Genomic DNA, 25612 nt, shown 5'->3' on the forward strand with positions numbered 1-25612 from the left:
AGAAAAACAGCAAAAAAGATGAACCCTACTTTCAGTAGCTTTATTTTGAAAATTGATAGCCAGCTGCGGAAACAATTGAATTTTGACGTTTCTAAATAACGGTTTGTCAAAATAATTGACATTTTGTACCTACCTATTCTATCTATAAATAATTACAACATGAATCTTAACCAAGTACAACAGTAACCAAAGAAAAAGTAGATATGATTTTAATTTATGGAGAGGGCGGAAAGAACTTTAAAGCTGCCAGGTATTTATAAGTACCTACCAACATCGTTTTCCGCTGAGATAACTTTCATCAGATAAAATTTTCGAAAAGTTAGCCAGGAATTTGGCGGCAGATGGAAGTTTTCAAAAGAAAAGAAGAGTTTTTAAACCCATAAGGGCAAGAGATGTAGAACATATTCGATAAAGATGTTAAATGGCCTGCTAGATCTCCGGATTTCACTCCAATAGATTTCTTTGTTTGGCCTTACCAAAATGATATTGACGACCTTAAAAACAGAATAAGAATAGAATGTCGGAAATTAAATGAAGAAACACTAGAATGTGTTTGTAGAGAAGGAGTGATAAACGGAGCTATTCTGTGTTTGGAAGCCAATGGAGGTCATTTTGAACATTTGAAATAAGTATCGTTTCAAATTATTATATTATTGTCGTATTAAAAATAAAATATGTTACTTTAAAAAACATAATAACTTGTTTCCGCAGCTGGCCTATCAATTTTCAGAATAAAGCTACTAAAAGTAGGGTTCATGTTTTGCTGTTTTTCTAGCAATATTTCTAATGAAACTATAGATTTTCTTACATAGCTGTACGCAGAAAAAAAAATATCTTCCAGAATTGATAAAAACATATAGATATATTGAACCAAAACAGTTGACTATAGCAATTTTGACATGGAGACAATCTAATAATGTCATTTGATAGAGTTTGAGCGGTGATTTAAAAGTATATAAGGTTTATTATAGCTATTTGTTAAAATAAAAAAGATACAGGGCCGCGAATACCAAACTGAATCACCCGGTATATGATTTACAGGAACTAGGACATTGTATTCACAAATACGAAAAATATTTGCAGGCAATAGAAAACTACTTACGCTACGCCCTACGTCCAAATTTTCAGAACCAACTTGACTACGTTTTTATTTGAACGCTCGTTATAAAAATTATCTGGAATTATATCCGGCATCCCTGTAAAATATTTTCAGTTATACAGGGTGCTCCGTCTCTTCTGGAGACATAACTTCGTTATTTTAATAATAGAACACCCTGTACATAAGTGCTTCGGATGCCTCGCTTAATTTTAGGTTGACTGTTGACGGTACATGGCCTAGAACCCGCCGTTTCCGAAATATTCTACAGTTTTTGGGAAAAAAATTACGATTTCAGCTCTGTGAATAAATCTAAGTAGCATCTAAACTAAAAGTTCGTTTCAGTACAAATTTCTCTATCTTTTACGTTTTTGGAAAAAAAGTTATTCGGCAGGATCGGACATATTAAGAGCTACATTTGACATCTTAGAAGACGAATAACTTTTTTTTTAATGGAATTACCAAAATTAATTGCTGTTGTTGAATAGCAAATTAAATGTCCTTTCGATTGATATAAGGCTTGCCATGTTTATCTCAAACAGTTTTTGAGAAAAAATCGGTTTCATCTAAAATTCCAAAAAAAAGTACCTAGTTATCAACATTGTCAAGTAGCCTTTGCAATTATTTTTTTTTCAAAAATGTAAAATATAGAGAAATTTGTGCTGAAACGAACTGTCTAAACCGCATGTTCCCAACTTTTTTAGTTTAGATGCTACCGAGATTAGTCGGAGAGCTGAATCTGTCATTATTTTGTTTTAAACAAATGACATGAGCCACCTATGACTACATCTTTTAATAACATTTGACAAAATACGGTTCGTCTCTGCCCCTTATAAGGTTTACTAGTTATACGATTTACCATTTTACAATGTTTTTTTCATATAAATAGTAGATAGTAAATACTTCCATATTGTAATTCCTCCAAGTCAGCAGCCACCTCTATTTCGTTACATGCCGCAAGATTACAGTCGTCGTTAAATGGCGGCAGTAATCGAAATGCGTTGACAGCATTCGACACTATTGTCGCCACTGTACAGCTTACTTACACCACTGAATTATAGAACATAATTCAATGGTTACACTTTACGTTGTCGTTCTGCTCATTACAAGGCCATTTTACATTTGATTAGCTCCACCTATCGGCAAACGACTAAACCAATTAACATTTTTATCGACGTAGATTTCTATAATTCCTTCAATTACAGAAAAAATGGACCATGCTCTCAAATTTTAAAAATAAAACAGAAGGAAAAGGTTTCTAAAAAGGTGGAAAACTAATTTCTAGTTTATAAATTTCATAAACATAAATTATCAAACTTGGTTTGTACTTTGACCAGTGGCGTAGAGAAGGGGGTAATTATTATAGAATTATGGAAGTTTTATCAAATTTAACCAGTTTAATGCTCGACGACTCTTCAGTTCCACATTTTAATAAAATTACGTTTTATGGATTATAAACCGGCTAGGGTATATCATTTATATGCCATTTTATCAGTTTTGATTAAAATAATGTTTATATTCAATAGAATTTCAATAAAATTGAACAAACTTCAGTATCGTAAATAAAAGAGGATATTGCGGAGGTATGAAATAAACAGTGTTAACGTTAACAAAATATGTTGTATTGTTCAAAAAAAGACAAAAAAAAAATCATATCAGCTCTGATTCATACTACATGCTCCTATATCTTTTATTTCTTGAAAAATCTACAACAGTATATTCAAAGAGAGGGCATTTTAGGCCTGAATTTTGCAACAGAACAACCTAATACTAACGGAGGTCCCCAAAAACACCTGACGATTAACTGAAAGGGGCGATTGATGCTGAATACTGATTTCCTGTCAGGGTCGATAAGAATATGTGGTTATCACAGCTTCGCACAATTAATTACTTTTTTACACTGTTGAATAGCAGTAATGTTGTTTTATTTAAATATATATGTTAAAAAAGCAGTTATAGGTTTAAAAATTAATATTATTCCATTTTTACTTTTCAAATTTCTTGCAGAGATATCCCGCTCCTGATCTTGTTCTCACTTTTAAGCTGCCCAATTTGCCATCCTCTTGCTTCGCTTCATATTAGTAGACTTCGTGTTAGTTATTTAATCGTCAGGTATCTTTGGGGCCCCAACGCAAACCCAAGCAGGTGACGCCACGTAACAAACTCAGAACGCAAAGCAGACAAAAAAAAACGGAAATTGATAAACAGAAATGTAATGGAATGTACAAATTATTTATTTTCAACATAATTTTGCTGTTCCCTTCGTACAACAGAACCATTCTACATATTATATAATAATACTCTACAACGATAGGCGACGTATCCGCCCGCCACGGACCGGAGCCTTCCGGGGGGTGCCGCGGGCGGAGACGCCGCCCCAAGCCTTAACGTGCTGCATTTTACAAGACATGATGATATTTATTATGACTAAAATAAAAAGAGGGAATATTATAACATTCTTACGGGCTAGAGGCAAGAAACACAATTGCGGTCGGTCTGATCGTAGCTCGGCGCCGCAGTTGTGTTCCCCGTTGAAGCTAAACTACACTGAAGGCTAACACGTATATATAACTATGGACACCAAACCATCAATACATATATGTTGCCGTATTTACAACAATGCTTTCAGGGGGCCTGACGCAACGCAACGGACCATCGCTGGGATGTATGGAAAGTTAGAGTTTGTGTGTGCGGAACATATAGCACAATGTTCGAATCTTTTATCTTCTGTTAATTTCTGTTTTTAAATACAATGAAATGAGCAAAAAAAATTTTTACAACACTCACGTGAGGGGGGACGGGGAACGGAACGTATGGTGGTTGGTGGCGGGAATAGGGGGAGAGAAGTACGAGAGAGAGGTCAGCCTCTGGTGGCGGAACCGCCGCTAAGTTGAGTATACGCTACGTGATAAAAATAAAAACATGACGTACGACAGTTCGTGTGAAGTTAAAAATAATAATAAATTGTGCTACTTGTTGTAACTTTATTCAAATACCGAGAGACTCAATAGAGCCGCTTCACTTTTATATATTAAAAGAAATAAGGTAACCTAAACACTACGATAACTATACAATTAATTAATTTATTAAGGAGTAATCCGTTATGAAAATGACACGGCCAACGGAACCAGCTAAAAATTATTTACAAATGATAGCGCGGGTATTGCGGATAATACTAGCCCCATCATAATTAAATATATTTACACCGCGCGCGCGCGGCCTCGGGTCACTTTCATGATGGCTTACGGGTTTATACAATCATTTTTACATTTAAACATTAAAAACAAAATGATCAGGGGCTTGGCGCTGTACTGTTTGCGTACGCGTACGTGTAGACGGGGAAGTGGCTTAAGATTTGGTGAACAGGAAGATGGCTACGATGAGACCGTATAGACCTAATACTTCAGCGAAAATGAGGATGAGGATCATTCCTACGAAGAGTCTTGGCTGCTGCGCTGTTCCCCTCACACCTGCGTCGCCCACGATGCCGATGGCGAATCCTGCCGCCAGACCGGAGAAGCCTACTGAAAGGCCGGCACCCAAGTGCACGAAACCCCTGCAAAAACACACAATTTAATAAACGTGACAATAACTTACACATAAAAAAACATTTTGTACTGTATTTTAAAGGTAGGTGTTGAGCTAATTGAAAGAAATCCACAACTTTTTTTTAACCTCATCAAATGAAATCTTTGACACCAAATATTTAGGCATGCAAAAGATATCTAATCCCACAGACAAGATTCCTAGCTGCTAATATTGTGGGAAACAACTACGACGAGCGTTGAATTACACCAGTAATATCTAGTAAATAGCTCGTAATCAATAATTATCCAAAATAAAAACTAAAAATGATGTCTAAATATAAATAATGCATAAACTGTTAAAATTATTAAATCATCGAAAGAAAAATCTTGTATTCTTGATAACAGAACAGCAAGAATAAAAATTATTTCTAAAATTTATTGCTATTTTGTAAATTGCAAATCATTTGAATGGAACCAATATGTTAAATTTAAAGGTACCAATATGTTAAATTTTAAACACTTCAATTTCATAATTGCAAAATTTTTAAAGGGCAACTTAATTGACATATGAGGAAAAGAATCTCTACAGAAAATTATGTATTTAATATATATTTGTAATTTTTACTGTATTGTGGATGTATTAATCTAATTCAAAAAGATCCCAAAAGTTTTTTCTACAAAATCTTATCGAATGAAGTCGAGGGATGTTCTTTGATACCAGAAATCTAGGTATACAAAAAATATCTAACCCCACAGATAAGAGAAGAAGGCCCAACAAGTAAAAAACAGCTACCACAAAGAAATCTTGTTTCCACATTTTACTTACTGGATTGTTTCAGTGATCTTGCGAATAGAATTAATAGTACATATTAGTAGAACAAAATTATATATAAAAAACATAAAACATTTAGAAACAACAGTGTCATGTGTGGAATGTCAATTGTTTTTTTTTACCTAACCTAAAAAGACCTCTGCAGTAGCTTCTTTTCATGTGTTTGGTCTTTGTCAATGGTGTGGAAAAAAATATTAAATATTATTTTGAATCATTACATTATTTAACAATTTCAACACATCAGGTATGTGTTTTTATATTAATTTTATTTAGACATATAATTTTTAGTTTACATTATGGATTTTCTATTACGAGCAGTTTACTAGGCATCGTTGTAGTATAATTCAATCCTAGTTTGGGCATGTAGCCCATATAGTAATTAATTGTTTCCTGCAATATCAGCAATTAGGAGTGTTGTTTGTGGGGTTAGTATCTTTCGCATAACTATATTTGTGGTATCGAAGAACGTTGTGCGAATTTATCATATTAAAAAATATATATGTATTGGATTTTTTGAATTTCCAAATTTTTGACCTAATAAATTGTTTAAAACATTTGTTACAATTCCCTACAGACTAGGAGATAGCGACAGATTTTCGGTTGTAATTTTAACATTATGAAAAAATGAGTTTTCATTTTCAGCCTGTCATGTGTTTTAAATTTAAATTCAAAATACAAAATTCATAAGAAAGCCATGGGCAGACTGTTAGCATGGTCATAAAACTTGTGATTGAATCAAGAATTTCTCCATTTTTCCAAACAGGCTGCCAATGAAAAGTATAAAAATGTTCGTTATAAATTGCTAAAAAATATATGGTACTACATTATAGACCACTGTTTATACACATTTGTAGAAATGTGGTACATCAAACTTCAGTTTGAACTGCAAAACAGTAAGACCTCGAGTAAAACATTATATTTCAATAGATTTTTCACCGATTAATTCCAAGTAATGTTATTCCATAATTTTACACGATTTTTGATAATTAAAGTGGTCACATTTCGGTACTAAAGCAAGTCACTCAACCTTCATTGTATCTATTAAATATAAAAGAATACATATATGATATTTCCAAATGTTTTCAAGATCTCGAGAAAGGCTAGTCCAATTAAAAAGGAGCCTTTAAATCGCAATTTTGGTCAACTTGCCTGAATTTTTAATATAAAATAGTTTGAGGTATATAATAACAATAAGTGACAGCACCTTTTTTTTCAACCCCCGGCCAGGGGTGAAAAAAGATAAAATAAAGGGGTTTTTGAAGATAACTCAAATGGGGTAAGAGCTAGAAAAAAAAGTTATAAAAGATGTAAAGCATAAAATTCCACATAAAATTGGGTCTATTGACTTTTTCTTGTACTATTAAAATTAACAGAGTTAGGGGGACTAGAAGTTAAGGGACGATTTCAGAAATCTAAAAAATTATAACGCAGAAAAATGAATGAATTTCATATATTTTTTTTCAATCTACTTTAAAAAATATCAACTATCTTTTCAGAGAAATAGATATATTTTAAAATTTTTAATAAAAAAGTTATAAAAATTTCACAAAGCGAATGTAATTTTTATCTTTGTCGTAAAACAAAATTTCGAAAGCAACTTTTCATCTTTTAAATAATCAATCGAATGGTATAAAAAAATAGTTTTACTGTTAAATCATAGAAATTAACGATTAAAAATTGAAATTGTTATAACTTAATTAAAAATTAAAAAATATATCTATTTCTCTGAAGAGAAAGTTTACATTTTTTAGAGTAGATTGGAAAAAAATATATAAAATTCATAGATTTTTTTAAATTTCTGAAACCATCCCTTAACTTCTAGCCACCCAAACTCTATTAATTTTAATAGTACAAGAAAAAGTCAATAGACCATTTTTAAGTAGAATTTTATGCTCTACAACTTTTATAAGAAACTATTTATTTTATCTTTTTCCACCCCTGGGTGGGGGTTGAAAAAAAATTTACTGTCACTTATTGTTATTATATTCCTCAAACTAACGTAGGTATATAAAAAAATCAGGCAAGTTGACCAAATTGCGATGTAAAGGCCCATTTAATTGGACCTTTATTTCAATATTTTATTTCACATAGCTCGTTCAATATTTTTTTTTCTCTCAAAAGGTAAAAGTATGTGCAAAATTTAAATTGAATATCTCTTAAAAAACAACGCAGTTACTGATAACAACTTTCTTTTTTAAATGCAATTTTGACGGCCTGTATCTTAAAAAAGAAGTATGCGCGTAAATGAAAAATGACATAAATGGAGACCAATTATATTCACAAAAAAAGTTTGTGTTCAACGGATTGACCTACTTTTTTTTAACACCCATTTTATATTGTAATAAACTTTAAAAATAAAACTTAATCACTATGAGTGCAAACCAGAAACCTTAATACGACTTCCTTATAACACATTAATACAAATACATACTAAAACATTGATTAACAGTATATGGGAAATTGTTAATAAATATCACGATAGAATATCAATAGTCATTTTTGATACTTTATTTCTAATACGGATTTTTCTTGAGAGATATTCCCGGTTTGGTTCCGACTAAGTACTGCCTGATATCTTTATTATTGTGCAGTTAGTTTTATAATAATTAAAACATGTAATTAGGTTTCTATAACCTGTTTGTTTCTTTCTTATAAAATAAAATAAAAAAATAACCAACACGTATATGTAACTTAATCTTTAAATATTTAAAATAGAACCTACATTACAGAAGCTGCCACCAGAAGATGACTATATTTTTAATCTTTTACATACCTATAACTAAATAAGATTACGTTTCTTAAGTATTGTTATTACGTTACCAATTCCTATTTCGGGAAAACTAGTGTTACCTTGAATTTAACTACTAATCTCTCCAAAGCACAAAAATATCAGAAACGATTATGTACGGATTATTGAAAAATGTTAGGGACTTAATGCAGATTTTTTTTATATCTGATAAACAACAATCTGACACCTTCATCAGTGTAACGTTTTAAACTGGAAATGTCTGATTTAACTATCAACTTATTGACAAAACTCAATGGATTAACAAGAACGGACGTCACTATACCGGAATGCTGTTTCTTGGAAGAAAAACTATTCGGATTTCAGTTTGTTTTTCACCAATAAGTTGCCTTGAAACAGGATTATTTTTTTAAATGAATAAAGTGGTGTTAAAAGATGCATTCTATTTTGTGAGTAATTAAGTACCACGTAAGTTTTCTGAATAAAACAAAATCCATTTTAACATTAAGTAATTAAGTTTCTACGGGTGCCACAGTAACGATTAATTTTACAAAAATACAACACATTATGAACATCTGGATATTCAACACATTTTCCTATTTTATTAGAAAAAAACCTTTTCAGTTATTGCTATATTAAAATTGGGACGCTCGTATTTGTTTGATTAATGATGCATGAATTTATTGATTTTGTCACATGTACATATTAGGTCCCATTCGTCACTATTGTAACACTCTATTGGCAATAAATACTCAAAGCCTTTTTAATCTCAACTGATGAGTTATTAAAATATAGTTATGCACACTGATAATGATAATCTACATATATGCTAAATTAAGACAGACTCAAACGTATTACGGATCAACTTTTTTCAATAAAAAAGGTTCAGATTCATTATCGTTTGACGTTTCCCTTTTTAATTATATTGAATGTCCCAAAATTCACGCAAGATTAGAATTTTGCTCCATATGTGCGGTAAAGTGTTGCCAACGAAAAAAAAAGACAGCGTAACAGCTGATAGTTCAGAGTTAATAAAAATTGAGCGCTACACAAAAGAACGAGTTTCGCTGAAACAAGGGTAGAAACATATCTGATGATGCGATCTATAACCGATGGCAACGATGCGTAAAACAATTTACGTGTTTCGTGTTTCACAATAATACAATGACATAAATCGTATAATCATTGTACACTTTATTTTATGTTGATGATCCGTACGCCTTTGGTGCGCAGCCAATTATGACAGCTCTATTTATACGGGTACTAATCTACTTTTTATTTTATTTTAATAAAACATATTTGTCCGCAAGAAAAACAATGTTTGAATAAAATGGTTACTCCTTACAACTAACTTATACCTCGAAAAAAGATAAGTTTGACCTGAAAAATGGAAATGCGTTTTATCGTTAAAATGGACTATAACTTAAGGTAACGGTGGGTACTAATGGATACGTGGAGCATTTAACAATCTGATTTCTGATCAAAAGCAGTTCGTATATTTCACAAATTTATTCTAAACGTTGCGGCAGATATTACCAATTTCCTCGTGATTTATCTACTAACATAATTATCAGCGGAGTAAAAATAATTCTTGTATAAACAATGGCTATGACGCGGGCACGTATGTACATGGATTTCGATAGGGAAATGCTTACAGGGTGATGCAATCCAAAGGCACCCAACTCTGTCGCAAATTATTTTTTTAAAGCGTAATTTTGAAATTTTAATACAGACAGGACAGCCTTTATACATACAACCTTTTTATCCTGTAGAATTAATGAGATTAGTTATTCCTGTACGTTTCCAAATGGAGTTCCGAATGCTCGTAGAAGTTTTAATGGAATTTCGTTTGCAATCGCGTAACTTCATTTTATTGAGAGGTGGTTTTCGTCCCTTGCTCGTCTGAATCATTTTATTATTTGGATTCAACAGAAATTAAAGAGGAAGCAAAATTTCGTTAGTGAGTAAGTGTAACTTAGTAAAAATGTTATACAACCATAAAATATTCTTTAATTTATTATAAAATCGCCGCCAGACGTCGCTCTCATCTAAATTATTGATATTTTGTCTAATGCGTCTGTGCAAAATAGAAATGTGAACGAATCCCTACGAATGTGACTTTATATTTATACAATAGATGTCACCTCATTTGACAGCGCCAACGATTGACAGCCTAACCTCCAAACGACCCTTTTGTATTTTTCATTTAAAGACAGTTCGTTTCATTTTTGTTTTATTAACAGCCGCGTTTCATTTACATGAGAACGCAACTAATCTTCGCATTCGTCATTTGTTCCAATTTTCAATAAGTTAAATTAAATACACCTCTCATATTTATGCCCCTTAAACCCTTTACAACGCTTTATCATCAGTGACTCACTTACACATTTCTTCTTCAAATAAAACGTCTTAATTTACTGCTACATAAATACTAATAATACAAAACGGCAGAACGGCGCCTTAAATTACGTTTTCGTTGCTAAACAAACGCGCCAGAAGTGCGTAATATTGACGGGGCATAAAAGCATTTCAACGTTACTGGACCTTATCAGTCGAGTTGGGGATTAAACAATATATCCGTCTATATTGAACGCGAATTGTAAAAATGTGTTTATTAATAGATCGCGGTTTATCTGGTTAAACCAATTAACAAATAAATGTGTAAGCTGCGGGGCGTATACAGTACAGACGTGACGCTATGAACTGTGAAAAAATTTCTGGGAACACGAGTTGGACCGACAGCTGGTCAATTACAGTGAATAGATTTAAAAAATATATATATAAATAAAATTAATAAATATGTAACACCAAAATTTTTTTATATAAAACAAATTACTCTGATTCAGGATGACGCATTTTTTATCTGTAATAATCATTTGAAAATAAGATTCTATATCATGTGAAACATTTCAAAATTTTTATTACTTCAGATAAGGGAGATAAATCAAAACAAATACGTTATTTACGTAAAGAAAAATGCAACTTGAGTGTGCCCCTTCAAGGTAAAGTGTTTGTGACTCATTTTCTCAGACACACTACAATACAGGGTGTTTCACATTTGAAAAGTATACATTTGGTACTACGTATAATGTTTGCGTGCTTTTTTATTTTAGAAAAACCTTTAATTTCTACTACATTCTTTAGTTGCATATATATTTTTTTAATATGCAAATATTCTTATGCGGATCATGTACAGGACAGTCAAATTCTATCGATGGGGGTCTCAGGATATCTTACGAACTACCAAAGGTGTAAGAAAACTGACGACACGTTCCCGAGCTTGATTTTCAAAACCAATTCAATTGTCACATTAGACATTTGATATCTCGTTTTCGAGTTCTTTAATTTTATTTAACACATTCGACTACCTCTGCCTGAATATCTCAATAAGTCAACATTGCTGTCAATGCAAAGTAGAATATTCTTTATGACTATAAAGTAAAATAGATTGAGATACTTGCTTGTAGATATTGAATAAAGTCGACTTTAAAATACTTAAAATTATATATTTCCATTTCTCAATTATTATTTTTTACCAATATACATAAATGCCAAAAGTTGCAACAGAAACTTGGCAACAGCGCACGAGTATGCTGACTTTTAATTCCTAAGTTGACTACAGTTAGTAATTAGTCATTCATTACTAACTACAATCACTAACAAGCACTAAAATTTTGATATAAAGTTAATTAATTAGTGTTAAAAATATTACTAAGAATGTATGCGTTGTTTATCCATCAATAAGTTTTGACATAAGCCTACTTTGAGAAAAGGCACTTATTTTATAAACCGTAATATTGTAAGCTATTAAAAGCTTTTTTCTCGAAAACCGTCCACACTAGGAAGTTTTAACAAGAGTACATTATTTTTAGAAAATAAAATTGTACATTAGAAATTGGACCCCCGAATGGTTAAAACGTTAAAAAATTAGAACTTAAAATGCAATAGGAATGTAGCATAACTAGCTCCCTCTATGAAATATACGAAAAATAATTAGACCAGCGTATTCGGCATCCTTAAAAACTCCGGAATACCAAATTTCATAAAAATATTTCGCACCGTTTGGAAACTTTCGTAAAAATTCTATTTAAAAAATTTTTTTTGTCGCTCTGTATCTCGAAAACAAGAGGAGATAGACATGTAGTTCATACTATCACCCCCTGTATTTACGGGAGGTCTTTCTGAAACACCCAGTATAATTCTGTTCCACTAATATTTATTAATTCCATTTATAAGAAGGCCAATTAAAAAAGCAATCCTCAAAGGCTTAACATGCAAATCTACCTATCTATCATGTCTGTATTTGCTTATTGGTCTTTGTCAAAGGTCATATTAAAACAACAAAAATAAAAGACATTTCTTTAACAATTGCAATATTTAATGGTAGCAAGTCAGGTGTGTTAAATGTTAATAAATTTCAAATTATTAACATTTAGATCTCATTTTTAATTTTTATTTCGATAATTATTAAATTAGCCATTTACTAGATATTGCTGGTATAATTCAACGCTAGTCGGGCTACCCAGCCCGCAGAATAGTTGTTTCCTGCAATATCATCAGTTAAGAATCTTGTGTTACAAAAATTCAATTCGACTTCATTGTATAGTTGGACGTTTTTTTTCAAAGTATTTGAATTAATATCTTTGAAACAAAGTAAAAGTGCAAGAATTAATAAAATATATTTTATAAAAAACACTTTTCTTGTTTCTGTTTTTTCGGGGCTTCTATAGTGACGGTATTCGTAACACAGCCAACTATTTCTATCAAATTAAAAAAAATCTTTTCAATGTAGGTATACATTTGTGCTTCTCATATTTGTTAAAATAACCTTAAAATAATTACATTGAAATGAAAAAACAAAAAAAACTTCACTCCAAACTATGGCCCCATATGACCTGGCTACTATGACTAAACTATTTACAGTTCCCATTTTAAGAAAATATAAATTTGCTTTATAGTTCCACAGTCATCAAACATTAAAAAATATATCTCACCAGCCGATTCTTAACCAGAAAGAAATAAAGATATCAAATATTTCGTCTAAAAATCGATCTCGAGAACGCTCAACAGTTTGTGAAACCTCATGAAATTTGACTCACCCTGTACATACGTGATTTTCCGAACAGCGCTTCTATTATGTCGCATATTTTTAGTTTTATAGTTTTTAGATATAATCATAAAATGTATTTAAGAATGAAAAGGCTATTTTCGTAACCGAATCAAGGACTTTCGATTTAAATCGTACCGGAACATAGCCGATATTTAACTTATGGAATACTACCAAAACTACGTTATTATTAGACCAATAACAATGAGGTGAATGGATATCGGAGCACGCGAACTTTTCATTCATCTTATACAGAAAACTCGTTACTTAAATGCATGAAGTGCAAGACGAGTGAAGTTAGAAACGGATTTGAAAAAATATACATCGTTAGAAGTCGGCCACGGACAACTAGACTATGTTTTTTTATAACAAACGAATGTTACAGTTGCCAACAGGTTAGTGGTTACTGTGTTATAAAAAAATAGAATGTTAACTGTTAAACTTGAATCCGTTCTAATTTCATGCCCTCTAAATTGCCTTCACACGATACTCAACGAACTACTGCGACATACTGAAATTATTTCTAGAATGCCTCAAGGCACCGATCGCGACCCTCTTTAATTGTTGTCACTTACAAACGACGGTCGCACAAATTTCATTGTCTGGATCACGGTCGCCCAAGCGACCAACTTGATTCTCAATGAACCACTACTACCTATTGAAATTATTTCGAGAATGCCTCAAGGGACCGATCGCGGCCCTCTTTAGTTGTTGGCACTTATAAACAACCGACGTACAAAGTGGACAACTTACTTGAAAAGTGAATAGGTGGAGCTATCGGCAATGACACCGGCGATAAGTACCGCAATGACCAGACCATAGATGGCGATGATACCAGCCATGACAACGGGAATGATGGATTTCATTATAAGTTCCGGCCTCATCACCGACATGGCGGCGATACCTGTGCCTGATTTCGCTGTTCCATAGGCGGCGCCCAGCGCTGAAACAAAAACATCATAAATAAATAAGCAATACAGAAAAAACCAAACAATATGAGAAGAACACAAACCTTATATTTATCACTGTTTATCAGTTTTGAATATTGGTAATATCGTTACCACTTATAAGGCCTCAGTCTTAGGTACTATTTAGTGACTGATACAAGACTAATTATATTATAAAACGCGATTTTAAATTATGTTAAAGGAAATAGGAGCAAAAATACTTATTTTTTTTGGTTATAAATGATAAATGTGTAAAAAGTATGGCGGCCTGCAATTCCACATGCTGACATCATTCGCCGCGAGTTACTTTTGTTAAGTGAGTGTTCGGTAAACAAACAATATTCAATAATGATAAATGAAATACACAAAAATAGTTTGTAGATGGTTTTCAGTTATGAAAAACATTGAAATTCACAGTTAGATGCACTGTCTTCAAATGTGGAACAACTAACGCCCTTCGCTTCGTCACCGTTTACCGGCACTATCTCCCTTCACATGCATTGTAGGTTGCCTACAATTCATGTATTTGTAATACATGATTACAGTGGCAGCGTACACAAGTATTAAAGTGCATTTTACAAAACTAATTATAATTCGACTATTTATTTGATAAAAAAAATAATTTCAGATTCATATTCAGGGGAACACGTACCCCTAAAAAACTAACCCCGCTTAAAATTACACCCTGTATACAGAATGTAACTTTGAATGCGGGTCATATTTATAGGGTTATCTTTGACCTTTAGTTTTGTAACTATTCCACCGTGAAACCTGTTTCTTTGTACCATTTTTGTAAATTTCATGCCCGTCGTCCGACAGGCTAATGTAACCTGAAACAATCGCGTGCGATAACAGCAAGCGTAGGACATTGATCTCATCCTTCTGATTCGTATAAGTACATGTTTTTTCATATCATACATAAATTTAACACACACAAATATTGTTATTGTTATTAAAATTATAATAAATAATTTTATAAGGTTATACACTTAGACTACACAAAGGCGCTTCACTAAATATTACTTTAAATTTTACTATAAAATCAAACTTTATTGAAAACAACATGAATTACTACACAAATTCTATTTTAATTCCAGTAAAAACACACTTCACGCAGAAAGAGGTGAGATTCGGCGAATTATCGCATCGTTCTACAACCCTATCGACATATATCAGGTGAAACGTCAACTTGCATATTCCAATTGTGTAAATAATGATCAAGCACGTGCTGCTGCGGAACTACTGGTCGACTGATTTCACATAGCGTAATTTGCAATATTATTCCCAGCTTAAATTTGTTGCTGTTCTATATTAATTTACACCAAACTAAATTAAACGGCACTGACACAATAATTAAAATCTATCAGATTACTAAGTATTTTTAAGTATTTTTTATTATGCACTTTTTATAAAACAGCAAAAATAATTATTTTAAAACAAATTAGTTTTACTTACAATTAGTATCGTATGCCTATGCACATACCAATACTAGATTTAATGAGTCATGCAAGTATTAATTTAAAAAACACTAGAAAATGTTTTGTCCGTATCTGACATAAAACAATACGATGACTTGTCGCAAAGTCATACAAAAGCAGTATCAAAAAGAACTGGCGACACTGATACAACTCCGGTCCGAGAGCAGTCCAGTGGCGGCGTAGACAAGGGCTTAAGTGCAGTTTAGAAAATAAATTTATAACTAGACCGAATGTTTGATTAAAGTATCTTATTAGAATTCTGGAGAATACATGTTATTTATTTCTCCTAAAAAAATAATCCCCAGTTTTTACATCGTGGTAATATCGCTACAGAAAAAAAGTTTGAAGGTAAAAATTTCACATCTAATGAATTATATTTTTGGCCACCAAAAACAGATAAAAAATTTTGTATTACAATAATTTGTGGAATTTTTGACTATAGATATATTTTTCAACTGGGAAGAAATTAAGTTCAAGTAAAAAAAATATTTAAAAAAAGTACTAATCCCATGTTAGATATTCATAATATATATTTTTTTCTGTTCATTACTGTTTAGCCTGTACCTTGTAATCCCAACCCAAATGGGTCACAAATATATACAATTCACAGCTAAACCATTTTATTCGCCATCGTCCATCTATTCTTTTTTTAATTTAAAAACGTAATTTGGAACGGTATTATTTTCTACCATTTATTTACTTTTGCATATTATAGTATAAATTTCTAAGCCTACATAACCATTTAACAAATTCAATCGGTATAACTTCCGCCGAGCTTAGGCAACCCACCTCGGCAAGTTATGAACGAATATTTATTAACTATATTTTATTTTTGCTTTGTTATAGTCTTTCCGATCTCAATCGAGGAACCAAGAGGTTGGTAGTATGTACCAGGTTTGGTCGCTGACGCAGCAACTCGGCATTGAAAAATTTGACAAATGGCCTATCAGTGCAGTGCAGCAATGCGGAATTTTTTTTGCGATTCAGGTAATTTTAATTTATTATAGGCATCTTCTAGCATCATTCATATTACAATTGCGAAGGGGGATATTTTGTTTACTAATATTATTACAACATGGCATTTTGGAGACCATTTGAAACGGAACAAAACGAAATTTACCATCAAAATAATAAAATTGTTTGGGGAGATAAATAATTGAAATATGTTGTTGGTCAAATGAACATATAATAGAAATTTTCTGCACATATATTGTTAGGGACGCCTATGAAACTCATTAAATTTTATTGATAGGCGTTTTTATACATGAAAAGACCCTACCTTTGTCTGACTTTTGTTCAATGCTGTGATAAATCTTCGTACTTTTTTGCCCTGTTTTAAATATTGAATAAAAACAGGTCTGTTGTATATTGTTTTAATAGAAAATAGACAACCAGGAATACGGCCGATTAGCGTTCTTAATAAACAGATACTTTATAATTGAGATGATAATGCTCGTATTGCACGTATCTATTTTAATAGTTCGATACGACATAGGTCAGTTTCCACCAAGGGGTTAAATAACGATCGATCTGTGGATTCTGCCGGAGCGCCAAACCGAAATTTCAATCTCCAAACCGGCTAAAAAGACCCGTGCACGCGTCAAGCACGATACCTGAAAATAAAAATCGGCCGAACTCTCAGGCTAGACATGTTTGATAGACATTTGGCCGGACGCCAGAGGCGCGAAATTAACGGCTGATCCTTTCCTAAACATTCGGATACGCTCGATTGTTGTTATCGTAATTGTTATCCTAGCTGGGACCCGTTGCTGAGGTGGCCCGTTTCGTCCTTTCCGCGTTCTTCCGGTCGTCGGTCGCGTCGTTGTGTAAGGGTACTAGCTAGAAGTACGCCGTAAAAGCAGTATAAATAAATCTGTTAGCTGGTATTTTTAGCAGCATTATTGTAATGCGTTATCTGCATCGGCGGGACGGCTAACGTGAACACTGAATCACGCTGACAAACAGCTACATAAACAATAATAATAATATTGTTCTCCATTCTCAGTACAGGGTTAGGTTAGTTAAAAGTAGTGCGGCAGGGGGGCAACATATTATGACTCTATTGTATTGTATGTAGTAAAAACTTAAAAGAGTGCAGATACTGCATCCGTAGAATATCTTGACAACAAGGAGCACCTTGGAGCTCTTCTCTGCAACACTTGTTTATTTTTAAAGTATTGTAATAATAGGAATCGATATATATTTTATTATGAAATGAAAACTATCGTGGTTGATTTGAATCAAACATCAGCTGTTCACACGGATTGCGCCAGCCAAGTGTTTATTTGCCCTTGAGATAATGTAATTTATGAGCACCAAAATGTACCCCGGGCGATGCCGAAACCGAGAGAGGGTGTTCTTTGTGATAGTGGAGTGGTGCCAGGCCAGTGCCCGAATAAGGTTGATTATTATGTGTGCTTCGGGGGAGCCTCGACTCATTTCAGGTAGTTGTCGAAGAAAGAATTATACATATTTGCTAATTAATATAATGGAAACGTATGGAAGGATATATCTTGAATCCTAAAGTTAGGGGAAGTATAACCCCCCGGTATTTATTTGTTTTTCTTGACAGAACAGTAACTCTGATATTTGTTTAATATATTCTCTAAATTTCTGGCGAATGACCCGGCTATTGTCGAGATAAACTGCAACAGTTTATTTTATATTTCTTCGATGTTACTAGGACTTCCGACTAGTTGAACTGGAAATATGAAGTCAAACTATACGCCATAAGCTCTTGTAGAAGTTTACTTCCTTGGATGATACCGTGTCTTGAGGCGTCGTAACTTTGCTGTAAGAGTGATTCAGACAGCTCCACACAGCGAGAAATTAATTTATGGGTCACTCAAGGTTCCATACTAGGGCCCCTAAAACTTTTAATCTATAAACGATTTGGCATCTTGCATTATGAAAAAGCATGTAAACAAATAAAAAATCTGATATTTGACAACAACGCATGCTGGAGTCCATCCAGCGGCGGGGTATGAAAATTACGAAAAAAAAAAAAAACAACTTTTACAACGGAAGTTGAGAAAACAAACTTACGCCTCCATATAAATAAGGCCCCCATTCAAAGTTAGTATATTATACTACAGAACTGCATATTTAAACATCACTACAGGAATATTGTGAACTGTTATAAGGTGGATCAAATTATAGAAAAGGTGTAAAATATTTTGTTGAAAATTTTTCTGGGGCTTTATCGAAGTATTTCAACAAAATTTTGTATTATAGGACCAGTCATGGGGTTTATTTTATAAATTAATTTTTTTAATTTCTGAAATATGATGAAAATACTGGAAAACCGAGTTTTTATAATTATTTACAAGCTTTTATTTAACTTGTCTTGTTAGTATGGGTCAAATCTTGCAACTGAATTTTAAAACAGTTATCCCCAACCAATTGAGCTGAAATTTTGCACACACGTTTAGTTTAGATGACAATGCATGGTTAGCTATAGTAGGATCATATTGGATGCAAAGTAATAAATAATTGCCTGTCAAGGGATCCAGTGCAGTGCGGTTTTAAGGGGTTTAGAAATTTAATAATTGCTTTATGCACTATGAAGAGATGAAGTGATCAGTTCACGTCTGGTACCCCTGTTCCTACAAAAATTCCTTTATTCTCATGAACTATTTATTTTAAATGTAATTTATTATAAATCCAATTTGTTTTTTAAATTCCACATTTGTACTACATTTTACCTCTGTATGCGCCACTATTGTTTACTTGTTTTTTTGGAGGCGGTCTGTAATTTACGACCAAACTCACCAGGTTAGTATGTGACATGTAACCGACCAGGTCTTACACTCGATGTACATTCAATTCCATTTTAAATTTGAAATGGTTCATGTTACAAGTCCTAAAAATGATGACACGATTTTTCTTTAATAAAAGGTCGATAATTTCTTGCTCTTGAAAACGATCCTACTATAAGTAACGCCATCCTAAATCCAATATGGCAGACTCCCAAAGATGGCGGACCAATTATTTTTTATGCACCCATGTGTATCAAATTAATGAAAGGATTTGCTAAGATTACGAAAATAAAATGACGTCACTAACTACTGCATAAGACTACATTATTTGTATGTTTTAGTTTTGATTTTCATTTACCAAAATTACTGGATTCGTATTTTTTTTCTTTATTCAATCATGAAACCAATATGGTACCCACAAGAAAAAAAATTGAAATGCAATCTCAGAAAAACAAAGTGACAGACAGAGAAAATTACCATTGCAATCAGTAGGATTAGATCTGATTTCAAGAAAAATTTCATAAACTATTTTCTAATTTGAACCACCTTATGTCTAAAACCTTTAATGTTGTCTGAGTCTCTATTGAATTACATGGAATTAACCAATTTTTTTGGTCGCTTTTCTTTTGTGAGCTACTCTGCTCTATGACGTCACCTACCCTAACAACTCCCCAAGACAAAATTCTGTGTACGCCGTTGCATCGACGTTTCCATTTTATCCTGATCATTGTGAATTTTCCCCGCAATTAAAAAAAAATCCGGAGGAAAGTGAAACCTGTCTCGTGCGCCCGCCTCAATTTTTTCGCAGACGGCACTGACCTACTTNTATGAAAAAGCATGTAAACAAATAAAAAATCTGATATTTGACAACAACGCATGCTGGAGTCCATCCAGCGGCGGGGTATGAAAATTACGAAAAAAATCCGTATAAATAAGGCCCCCATTCAAAGTTAGTATATTATACTACAGAACTGCATATTTAAACATCACTACAGGAATATTATGAACTATTATAAGGTGGATCAAATTATAGTTGTATAAGTTGTAAAACATTTTGTTGAAAATTTTCCTGGGTCTTTATCTAAGTATTCCAACAAAGTTTTGAATTATAGGACCAGTCGTAGGGTTTATTTTATAAATTCATTTTTTAAATTTCTGAAATATGATGAAAATACTGGAAAACGAGTTCTTTATTATTTACAAGCTTTTATTTAACTTGTCTTGTTAGTATGGGTCAAATCAATGCAACTGAATTTTAAAACAGTTATCCCCAACCGATTGAGCTGAAATTTTGCACACACGTTTAGTTTAGATGACAAAGCATGGTTAGCTATAGTAGGATCATATTCGATGCAAAGTAATAAATCATTGCCTGTCAAGGGATCCAGTGCAGTGCGGTTTTAAGGGGTTTAGAAATTTAATAATTGCTTTATGCACTATGAAGAGATGAAGGGATCAGTTCACGTCTGGTACCCCTGTTCCTACAAATATCTCTTTATTCTTATAAACTATTGATTTTAAATGTAAATTATAAATCTAATTTGTTTTTTAAATTCCATATATGTACGCGCCACTTTAGTTGTTTTTTGGAGGCGGATTTACGACCAAACTCACCAGGTTAGTATTTGACGTATAACCGATCACTTCGTACACTCGATGCACACTCAATTTCATTTTAAATTTGAAATGGTTCATCTTACGTGTTCTAAAAATGATGACACGATTTTTCTGTGATAAAAGGCCGATAATTTTTTGCTCTCGAATACGATCCTAGTATAAGTAACGTCATTCTAAATCCAATATGGCGGACTGCCAAAGATGGCGGACAAATTATTTATGCATCTCCCTGATATGGGTATCAAATGAAAGGGTTTGCTGAGAAGATTACGAAAATAAAATGAAATCACTAAAAGCTTGTTTTTCAAACATTTTTTTTTTCTACATGAACTTATGTTGCACTTTAACTCATTTATTTAGAAAGATAATTTAATGAAAGTAGATTTCTAAGCATAAGACACTATTGCTAGCAAAGATGAAGTTTTTTCTATTTTTCTGTGGGGATGGTCAACTTTTTTTATGGATACCATCTCTTTCCTATGGTTAAACGAAAATAATAATAATAATAATAATAATAATAAGACTGAAATATGTGTAGAAAAAAGAAGTAGGTCAATTGGATTGGTCATGATTATTTAGTTATTTATTGTTGTTATATTATTCTGTTTGTTCTCTGCCCTACATTTTCTGCTGAGAATATTTTTAATAAATGAGAAAATCTTAGAAGCAGACAGTCCTATGATCAATTTTAATACTATTAAAAAAATGTTCGAAAATTGAATAGTTTTATAAAAAACAGAAAATGAAAAGTAGGCAATAATAAAAAATATACTAAATATTTGGGTATTTTTAAAGATGTTTCTCTCAAATTTAACAGATAATTTTCCGGACATAATAAAGTAGAATACAGTATTAACTTTTAGATAAAACAATTATATAAACATATTTATTTAAAAAAGTCCACACCGGACTAGAACCAATTTTGAAGGTAATGATTTCGTGCTGAAATATAAAAACGGTTCAATTTCAAATGAGAGATATAAGGGTGGCCCAAAAGTGAATCACTGTTTAGTAAAGTTAATAAACGATTTTTTGATATTGTAGAAATCAATCGCTAATACCAAACAAAAAAAATATTATTAGAAAATGTTTAAATATATCTTATTTTGACTTAATTTTTTTCGCATTCCTCTTGCACATTCATCTACAAACATAATACTAGAACAAACATATCTAAAAATAAAATAGTTGATACATTCAAGTTTTAAAATATATTTAGAAGAAAAGTTAAGTTACCTATATATTTGAAACTATCTTAAATAGGTACGCACTAAATGAGAATTTTTCCTTAAACGTTTTGGTGGATACCCTCTTTTAGAAATATATGGGTATACGAAATAATAATAATAACAATGTAATTAAAATAATGAATCAAATACATTTAAGAAAAATTACAAAACCAGGAAGATTGATTTAAAAAACAGCAAATCAAAAAATATATTAGTTACCAATATTTATCCGCTGCAGTTTATCAAATTTTATGAATATTTTCTGAAATACTCTTTGGTGTAGTTTAAATCATTTGTCAATACAAAATTTTAAACCTCTTTTGAATTTAATACTATTAGGTATATGTATGTATCTATCACAAATAATTTTTTCATGCTTGTTATAGAAAATTAACGAGCTAAATATTATTAAACCATTAATAATACCATTTTTTTCTCACATACAGAATTTGAGTGTAGAAAATGACACTTGGCTGCTTTACATATACCTAAGCATTAGATATTGATTTGACTTGTTTAATTGTTGACATTGACCACCGTTTTATATGAAGTTAGGCCATTCGCGATCAGAGGGCAATTCTGTCAACACTCTCAGATCTAAGAAAACGTGGTTTAAAACAGAGGAAATTTGATACTTAAATACGACAGTAAAAGTAATACATGAAATAATAAAAGTAATACATGATGCCTATATCAATGCGTATGCAAGCGTTATCCATTACTTTGACTTATCTGATATGAATATAATTTTTAACCTAAATATTTATGAATTTTTTATATATTTACGTTATTTACATCAACTTTAATCTGATAACTTTGATAGCCTTGTAAAAAATGTACGAGNTTTTGATGTGACCGCTTTCGAACGGGACCCGAAAAACAAAACTCCAACTGTCGCAAAACACGCCAGTCTTCAAAAAGTTTGAGAAAAGTTACAGTTTTGTTTTATTCGACACAAGTTTGTGTTTTGTTTTTGTTTTGTCCGTTTAGTGGAAAACCGCCTTAAGACTACATTGTTTGTATGTTTTATTTTTATTTTCACTCATTTACCAAATTACTGGATTCGTATTTTTTTCTTTATTCAATCATTAAACCAATATGGTAACCACAAGAAAACAAATTGCAATGCAATCTCAGAGAAACAAATAAAGTGACAGACAGAGAGTAATCAGTGGGATTAGATCTGATTTCAGGAAAATTTCATGAACTTTTTTCTAATTTGAGCCACCTTATGTCTAAAACCTATAATGTCGTCTTAGTCTGTATTGAATAGTTGTTACTTGGAATTAACCAATTTTTTATTGTGAGTTACTCTGCTCTCTGACGTCAACCCCCCCTGTCAAAATTCTTTGTACGCATTGCACTAACGTTTCCATTTTATCCTGATCATTGTGAATTTTCCCCGCAATTAAAAAAAAATCCGTAGGAAAGTGAAACCAGTCTCGTGCGCCCGCCTCAATTTTTTCGCAGACGGCACTGACCTACTTTATAAATAAAACGTCGGAACAGCGCGCGGGGTTCGCCTTGCCTCCGTATTGGACAAAAATGGGCGTTTTGTCGTCACCGTCTAAATTTGATTGTAGTCGAAATGCGGCTAGAGAGTAGCAGCCGCGCTTTTTTTTTTAGGGACGCGCGCACGTATAAATGGAATTGGGAGGCCTTGGGCCGCCTCAAGGCCAAACAGGCGCCGCCAAATTTTGTTTCTAAGCGTACAACGCGCCCGGGGAATCCTTCACGTATCGTCGCGTACATTTTTCACCGGATTTTCCGACGCGGGACGGGTTTGTTGCAATCTGTTTTTCCCCCACGATCCCATTAAACGAAATTCGCATTGTTTTTTGCAGAAGCTTTTAGAACGCTTTCAATTCTTTAGGGTGGAGCCGACCACTACCTGTTTCTTCCTCAACCAAGTGTATTATACAGGGTTGAGTCATATTTTCTAACAGCATGTACAAGTACTTTTCGAATTTTGCAAACAATGAGCTCATTTACCATATATTTTTTATTTGATATTCAGAAAATGTAGATTATAGTTAGTTAAAACAATTAATGAAAACGGACAGCGGGAAAATACACGAAAACCATGTTGTGACGTCATACCACTTGTTATCGACTAGTAGTCCAAGCATTATAGAGAAATGCTTACAGAAATTATTACCTGGACAAAAAAAATATGACCGTATAGAAAATTAAATTTTAAATTGAGTTTCTTGTTCTTTAAACTCGATCNCATATTTATGAAATTTCATGTTCAACGACTACATGGTATGGAATAGTAATTTTATTACCTTCTATTTCCTTCATGTTGACAATTAAACTACGGTAAAATTAAAAATCGCTTTAACAAAAAGATCAACATTATATTAAAACAAAACATTTTGTTTCACTGACTGTGATTGGCGTAATTTTTCACGAAATTCTATTCAACCAATCAGCGATCGCATTATTTAGAGTGTAGACATAACGGTTTGTATTGTTCATTGTAAACGAATATTGGTGACCCCAAAATTTAGGGATTTGCAATTTTGGTTGCTTAAGCTCAGCGGTCACGTGACTTGTAAACATTTATGAAGACACTGTATAATGGCGGTTTTTAACTAAACGGACAGTTGAGTTTATGTTTTGTTTGTGTTTTCTACAGCAAAACAAAAACAAAACTGAAACAAACCCAAAACTCCTGTTTCCATCAAGCGGGCTACATTTTGTTCGAGTTTTGTTTTTGTTTTCAGTCCTTTTCCACCGGTTGTCTCGAGGAAGTCAGAACACATTTTTCCAATAACCAGCCAACACGTTTAGAGAAGATTTTTTTATTCTTAGTTATGGCTGGTGTATACTGAAGTCCTTGGAAAAAAGTGTGTCTACAGGTCCCACCTTGAACTCCTTCGATGGATATCTGAGAAACCGCTCTAAGGATTTTTTTGAAATTGTGATGGTGTAATATGGACCGTGGGGCCCACCAAGTTAAAATATTTTCAAGGTCATCGTACTTCCGGTTACATCGGAAGTCGATACTAACTTTCTTATTTTAAATGGAACCCCCTGTATATTATTGCATTTTTGGAAACATCATCAATTTTTAAGTTGAAAACATATAGCACACTCCATACTTAGGATTGACCGTTTCCGAGATATTTCGATTTTTAAACAAAAATTGACAGATGCAGACTGTCAGCAAAATTTAGTTTTCCCGGTTTATTTTTTTGTGCAAATTGGACATTTTGTAGAGAAAGACCTACTTTATCGAATTTGACATGAAAATTTTCCAGTTTTTATAC

The 25612-nt window shown here is 32.6% G+C and overlaps 1 protein-coding gene across 1 annotated transcript in view; it reads right to left on the reverse strand.

Moving 5' to 3' along the window:
* Nucleotides 1-2696: 2696 nt before the first annotated feature.
* LOC108911201 (V-type proton ATPase 16 kDa proteolipid subunit) overlaps nt 2697-25612 on the reverse strand; it is a 36832-nt gene continuing 13916 nt past the window's right edge. The window contains exons 2-3 of the mRNA XM_018716073.1: nt 14062-14251; nt 2697-4652 (exon numbers count right to left, since the gene is read on the reverse strand). Coding sequence (XP_018571589.1) covers nt 4445-4652; nt 14062-14251 — 398 coding nt within the window. The 3' untranslated portion in view covers nt 2697-4444. The remainder of the gene's footprint in view (nt 4653-14061; nt 14252-25612) is intronic.

Source organism: Anoplophora glabripennis, unplaced genomic scaffold (assembly GCF_000390285.2).
Source record: "Anoplophora glabripennis isolate ALB-LARVAE unplaced genomic scaffold, Agla_2.0 scaffold144, whole genome shotgun sequence".
Classification (NCBI taxonomy): domain Eukaryota; kingdom Metazoa; phylum Arthropoda; class Insecta; order Coleoptera; family Cerambycidae; genus Anoplophora; species Anoplophora glabripennis.